This window comes from Tympanuchus pallidicinctus, unplaced genomic scaffold (genome assembly GCF_026119805.1).
Source record: "Tympanuchus pallidicinctus isolate F22 unplaced genomic scaffold, pur_lepc_1.0 scaffold7, whole genome shotgun sequence".
NCBI classification, from domain to species: Eukaryota; Metazoa; Chordata; class Aves; order Galliformes; family Phasianidae; genus Tympanuchus; species Tympanuchus pallidicinctus.
The window spans coordinates 17,610,332-17,617,412 of NW_026294791.1; the positions used below are offsets into that span (position 1 = coordinate 17,610,332).

Here is a 7,081-nt window from a genome sequence, read left to right on the forward strand (position 1 = left end):
CTCTGCCTGTAACAATCTTTGCCTAGAAAAAAAAAAACTTTCGAAGCTTCATTTTTCCCTGCCACTCAGTCTCTGAACAGTCTTTTTTGGAATCTTGTGGAAAACTAGTGCTGACTTTAGAGGAAGAGGTAAACATAGCAAAGATATTTGGAAACTTCTATCAATTTCTGTTGTTCTTACCCACTTATTTACAATTACTATGCCAAAGAGAATACAGCAATTTATGAAAAATCATGGTTCCAATTAATAGTAATTAAGGCAATGGCATCAAGGTAAAAATACACCCCAGTATTCAGCAATGCCTCCAGCTGAGTGCCTCGAAGTTCCAAGTGGCCTATGGAACTAAGCCATATTCCTCCTTGTCCCTCCACCTACTAATCACTCCTCAGGGCATTTTGATCTCTGGAAAAAGCCAGGAAATGACTCAATTTTTCCTAAGCAGTCCCATAATCCTATTGCTACTTGTAAAAATGAAACAAAACCAGGAAAGCCTCTTACTTTTAGAACAATGTATGACAAAGCATTGTTTCTTAAGAGAAAAAAACTGTTTTCAAACCAGTCACTGATGCTTCAGCCTACTAGGTTCACCCTGCACACCACCAGTGAAAAGGAGGGAAATAAGATGATTTTTGGCCCCTCATCCTTCATTCCTAAAACAAGCTATAGAACAAAAGTAATCCTCTTCAAAATTCTGAAACGAAAGCTTTGGGAAGCAATTGTAGCACTTTAATATTAAGCAGACACTGAAGGCTCTCAGAAGGAACAGAAAGCAAGAAAGCACAGGACAGGTTCCCTTATGTGACAATGTTGCTTTGGAAAAGAAATGAACCTTCAGAGGAAGTTACTGAAAAGCTAGTGATGGCAAAGGACAACTAGGAAGCAGAGAACATGTTCCATGTACCGGTCTAGACAGAGAAATCATGGGATCAAATAAGTAGTTTTCAGCGTGGCCCCAAGGCAGCAAACAAGGACACTCTTCCATATGGTAGCAATTTTCAATTCCCTGTGAGCTTAGTACATGCTTTCAGAAATGCCAAAGAGAGAAGGATGGACACACTATAGTTATCCTGCTAGCATTTCATTTTATTAGAGTGTATTTTCTTTGTCCTTAAGTAATGCAAATGTTTTGAAGATTAAATATTCACTATGGAAAATAAAAGCCCTTGTGAAGGAACAAGAGCTAGCATAATGGGTTAACTGGAAGAAGAAAAAGAAACTGAAGCTGAATAAGCAGGAAAGCTCCCAGACAGTATACAGCAGTGTCTCATGTGAAGTGAAAGTGCAAGGCTTTTGGCAGGTATCTGGTTACATAAGCTAGCTTTATCACTGGAAGCTATGCAGCCTTGAAAAACTGTGTAATTGTCCATTTGTGCTAAACACTGTGCAAGAAAACTTTTTAATAAAGAAAGTGTCCTGTACACCACTTTCTTTTGTAGTGCTCTAAAAGGCAAGACAATCAATAGTCCAGAGGCACATTTTTAAATGACATCTCAGACAAATTGTTCTCCCAAACCAACAAGCAAGATTCAAATCCTCTTGAATTCTTTGGTCTGCAGACAGTACTCAGTTCTTTGTAAGCCAAGCTTAACATCTCCAGTCCCATCACATAAGCTTACACACAGGTGTCTGTTGTTGCAAATCACAGAAGCTTCAGAGATCAAAACAGAATTTGAGCTGGACATTTGTTGACCTACATAAATCAAGTAAACAGCTGCTTTGACCTCCTTGTGTCCCAGTACACAGAGTGTAGGGAAGAGATGCTATTTTGGGGGACTCTTCAAACTACCAGGTCAGAGGGCTGAAGATTATTGCCACTGCATTCTCAGATCAACAGCTTAGTGGGGGAGGCTCCTACGTATCAAACGAAAGCATTATATTGCTGTTCTAAAAATAACCTTAACATTTAATCATTTGCCCTGCACTGTCACTTTCGAACTAACCTACCTTATATCCAGCTACAGACTATAGCCATACTGATGTTTATACAGATAAATTACTCTGTCAGATTTAATTTGGGAATATGACTAACTGCCACCCTGACTCATTGCGCCAGGAAAAGGAAAGTTCTTTGAACATCAATATAAAAGAGAAAGGTTTCCAAGCAGTTACAGCTCCTGCTGAGGAGTTTAGTTTAAACAAAGGGTTTGTTTAATTATTCATGCATCCTTTTAATCTGCCAGCATCTTGTAAAGGACAATACCATCTGTCTGCAATGTGTTAGTGAAGATAGCAAACAAAACAAGAGAGCTGTGCTAATTTTCAAGCAGCAATAATGGGATTTTTTTTTCTTAAATATATGCTCACTTTGCAATAAAGTAACCAGAACTAATGCCTTCTACTAATTTCTTTCTGTAACACTAAAACAATGCTTATTCTGCTGGATTCACCATTGGAGGTATGTGTATTCTTCATTATTCTAAATACAGTGATTTAGTACCAGAAATATTAAGTTTGACTTAAAATAACACTGGCTTTGTTTTCTTTTTTTCAGCTCTGAGGATGAGAATGGCAAAGCTGGGGAAAAAGGTGATTTAACAGCTGTATGACATGGAAGTAGAAATTACTACTCAAAGCAGTATAAAGCTAAGGAGTTTCTTCAGTATACATTTTGGATCTTAATGCCTAGTGTTTTGCTCCTGTTTTATGCATCTGGGTTATTTTGCACTTTGCATAACCTAATGGACTCCAACAGACTTTTAGTTTTGACCAACTGTGCCACATAGACATAAATTAAATCCTGAATTTTGTAAAGTAATAGAAAGTTGCCCAAGACCATAAATGCAGTGTATATCCAAGAGAGAAGACGCATAACCTGTCCCCACAATCAGAAATATATTGTTGCTACATACACAGCAGATAAAACCCACCTCCAAATTTCACAGGATGCTGTTCCCTTTAAAGCATACTGGTCTGATGTTTGATTGAAAATGTTCGAACCTTTTTTTTTTTTTTAAACATTAGTTAAAAACTAAGTATGAGAGATAGAGGCCAGAAAAAAACTCTATATAAAATCTGATCTCCAAACTTAGTATCTTGTCCAAAATTTGAAGCATTCCTTTTTAAGAGTAGAACAATATTAAAATAGTAAAGCCCACATTTAAGTATTTAGCCACGTTTTTAGAGCACCACAGTCCACCCATCCTTCTCCTCTATATAGGACAGTACAGCAATGCTAAAATCCTGTTCCCCTCCCCACATCACATGCATGTTTCCTGCCCATCCCTCACAGACCCCATGCATAATACTATAAACAGCCTGACCTCCCTGGCATGGCTTCACCTCCTTAGCTCACTACACAATGTGTTACTTTTCCAGAAAGCTGGTTGCCAGGCAGGCAGTGCCTGTCAGTCATTAACATTATTGCTTAGTCCGCAGGTTTCATCAGCCAGGGGAGCTAAAATTAGTGCAGATCTCCCATCAGAAATCAACTTGTCAATGGCTCGTCCTGCAGCTGCAACAGGTCTGTTCTGGGGGCAGCTGCTGCTGGGTATGGGTCCCCAACAAGCAGCAGAGTCCCACCATTCAACATGGTCATTCTTTCCACAATGGAGGAAGGCTACAGCACTTAGAGTAGCCATAAGGTATAATTACACATAGGAAAGTCACATGCTAGTCATTTTTCTAATACCAGGTTCTTGGGAAAAAAGTGCCTCATCACTCTACATCCTTCTATTCAAATCAGTATGATAGCATTACTTTTGGTAGGTCTTAGACTGGTTTGAATTGCTAAGTGGATAAAGGTCAGGTTGTATTGTTCTGTTGTAGAAATAACAAAAATAACTACCAAAGAACAGAAATAACTTTTGCTTGCCTTCCTCGTTTCAAAGCAGGAAAATGAAGCCGCTACCTCATACTGAGGCACAACAGTAGCAACCAGCTGACAAAGCCTCTAAGCAGGTGGTGGTCCCAGTCTGAAGTAGACAGTGAGCAGATAATCTCAGATTTTAGGAATTGTGAAAGATGGTTACCTGGAGATGGAAATGAATAAACAATTACATTTTCTCTACATCTAGCCTGACTTCATTTGTTGTAGAAGTTTTCTTTTTTTCTGAAGCCATTTGTTTTCCCGTTACTGCTTAGTTCTGACAGTTACACTCAGTTGTTTGTTTTTGTTTTGTTTTAAGATGTATTTTACAAGTTCTCAATGGGATATAATTTGGACAGTAGGAAAAAGTGACACAGGCAGCTTTTATAACAGAAGCAGACTGATTTGGGCACTCATTCTCTGCATTCCCCACTAATATCCTTAAATGATCTGGCAAATATAATACAGAAATAGTTTAAAAGGAAGGAAACCGAGAAGACATCAGAACTGTGAATATTAAGCAGATTGTCAGGTAAAATTCAGTTCCAAAAAACAGAAAGTAGTGTAAAAACACCACACACAGCATAAGCTGATTTGTTACTACCAACCTCTTGGATAGTGGAGCAACAACAAGCAGAATTTTAAAATTTTAGATTGGCATCTGGCTGAGTGGGGGCTCGTGGGGGTGGTTCTTCACTTTTACTGTGTCTGTCCTGCTGTACCACTCCCTTCAGAAAAACGTATGGAACAGCGCTGCCTTTCACACATACATGCACCCTAAAGCTTAGGATCATACTGATCTGAGCTAAGAATTTCTCAGGAGTACTAGCAGATCATCCCTCTTGCTCCATGATAGTCACTCATCTTATGTTGTTTGGGAAAAAAAGATGTTCATGAGTAAAGCACATCTTATTCCAAAAGAAAGCAAGTCATTACTGTTCCAACAGAGCTTAAGCATAGACATTATGTCTATCTGTATGAACTGGCTCGAATCTAAAGCTTGAGATATATTATGAATATTTTGTCTAGGAAGACTTCCTGTTTTGGAGGCTGTTTACGTGCCTGAACTTTACACTGTGGGCAAATAAAAATGTTGTTTGAACAAGAGCGCCACACAGTGTTACAAGTAGTGATAGAAAATAACAGGCAAGATCTCTCTAGCCTTCTCAAATCTGAATAAAAGAAAAAACATTGACGTTACACCCAATACGTGCCTCTACATATGATTTTTGCCAAAACAAACAAATAGTTCAGTGTTTGGCATTAGAAACGTTTTCCAATCTTTGTTCATCTTGCACCCAAACTTCTGCTTGCAAAAAAAAAAAAAAAAAAAAAGATTTCAAGTAAAGCAAAGCAGCAATAAATTCAAATGCATTTAAGCAATTTGCATCACCTAGTTTTCTCTGAAACATATTCAAGAAACATTATTTGTAGCTTTCAAGAACAGATAAACAGATTTTGAGGTGAATTCCTACTTGATAGGGAGAATTTACCAATCTAGAAAGAACCAATCTGAAATATGATATCATTAATTTGTCATCAGAAGCTTAATCCGAGACCAGAAACATCAAAACTTTGATCTTTTCATAAAAACTTCTGTCAACTTCAGCAGGACTCCTTTATGAAGAAAAATGCCAGGAGTCTCCTTCTAAACAATGTTAAGCCACCAGTGCCTCTAGAACCAAACTTCCTGCTACCTGTTTTTTTCCATCAAACACTTGCACGGTGTTTTTTTCATTTTTATAGTTTTATTTTTATTTTCAAAGATTGTAACAAATTTTGGGAGAGTCACTCTAATACAATCACTTTGCTTCCTCTTATTAGTCATGCAGGTGGGCAGGGAGGTGTTAAAAAATTAACAAGACTTTGATTTGAAGATACTGGAATGTGTCAGGAAAGGCCTTATATTACAAACTACAGATTATTACTAGTACTAGGGAAGAGCATTATTTAAGAGCAACTAACAAGTTTGCAAACTCTGTAGCTCTCAGGAAAGAGCTATTCCACAGTAAAGAAACATTTTAACATCCAATTTCTAACACTCAATTTCAAGAGTTTCTCCAAGAAACATTTGAATTGCTTTTCAAATTGCTGATTTGTAAAATAAGCATCTACAATGAAAACATTGATTGATTACTACTATGCAAAACTAGTCTAATTTTTATTTGATTGTGTTTCCACTGTATTAAAAGAGAAACAATTATTAAGATACTTACATTCATGTTTTAAAACCCCCCTCTTACACATCAGAATGAAGCAATGCAGCACAGCTGTTGTATTATAGAAAGAAGCTGCCACTGACTTAATTTCAAAATCCATCTATCATGTTTGAGTAGAGATTTTCTTCTGTAAACTGAGTATATTGAAGAGCTCCCAAAATTTTAGTGCTGGATAGATCTGAGACTTCTACATATCAAAGTCAAAGATACCCAAAGAACAAACTGAAAACCTCACATAAAGAAAATGCTTGTTGCCCTTCAGCCTGAGTTTTGCCATATTTCTTCTTAGCCTTCTCTTGTATTCTCCAGCTGGAGGGAAGGAGGTTCACTCACTTGTAATCTATTATGCTGCTAACAAAAAGGATTAATCCCAGCTCTGTGAAGACTCTTATAACTAAGCATGTTACTTGAGCAAGCAAGATCTCTGTCCACAAACTTGATACATTCTGAATAACTTATACTTGCAACAGGCTGCATTGTGAATTTCAAGAAAAAAAAAAAAAAAAAAGGAGGCTGAACTAGACAGCTTTAGTTAATGGAAAGAACAACTTCCTGACTAGTGTCTTAGTCAGGAAGTGCCTTAGGCATGAGCATCAGGTAGCAGAGAGATCTTGCTATGATGTTTTATATCTGTAACAGTGAATACTGGGTCCTATCTTATTTGTCAATGCCTTTATTCTTAGCTAGGTTAACAACCCTTTGGTAGAGGTATACTTTGAAGTTTTACAACTAATTAAAAAAAGCAAAGCATTTACTACATAGTATAATTAGTATAATAAGGGTTAATTTATGAGATTTCAGTTAAAAAGTGACTCTCAATCTCTAAGCAAGCCAGAAACCAAAGAAGTTGAGAATAGTCTCCCCTCCATTCCCCATACCATGTTATTAAGATAAATTAGTTACTAACTAAAAAAAGAGTCTCTGAAAAAGTCAGACATACCAGCTCAAAAAATGCTCATTTAACACTAAAGGGAGATGCATTTTCCTGAAGTCGATTCCAAATCACTATTTCAGCAGTGCATTCAATAGAGCAAATACAACTGCAATATAACTGAGC

General features: G+C 37.2%; 1 protein-coding gene across 5 annotated transcripts in view; it reads left to right on the plus strand.

The window, feature by feature from the left end:
- PALMD (palmdelphin) overlaps positions 1–4,006 on the plus strand; it is a 49,383-nt gene extending 45,377 nt beyond the window's left edge. For all 5 annotated transcript variants that reach the window (XM_052665561.1, XM_052665562.1, XM_052665564.1 and 2 more), the window contains one exon: positions 2,492–4,006. In XM_052665561.1, the coding sequence (XP_052521521.1) occupies positions 2,492–2,535 (44 nt within the window). In that variant the 3' untranslated portion in view covers positions 2,536–4,006. The remainder of the gene's footprint in view (positions 1–2,491) is intronic.
- Positions 4,007–7,081: the final 3,075 nt, after the last annotated feature.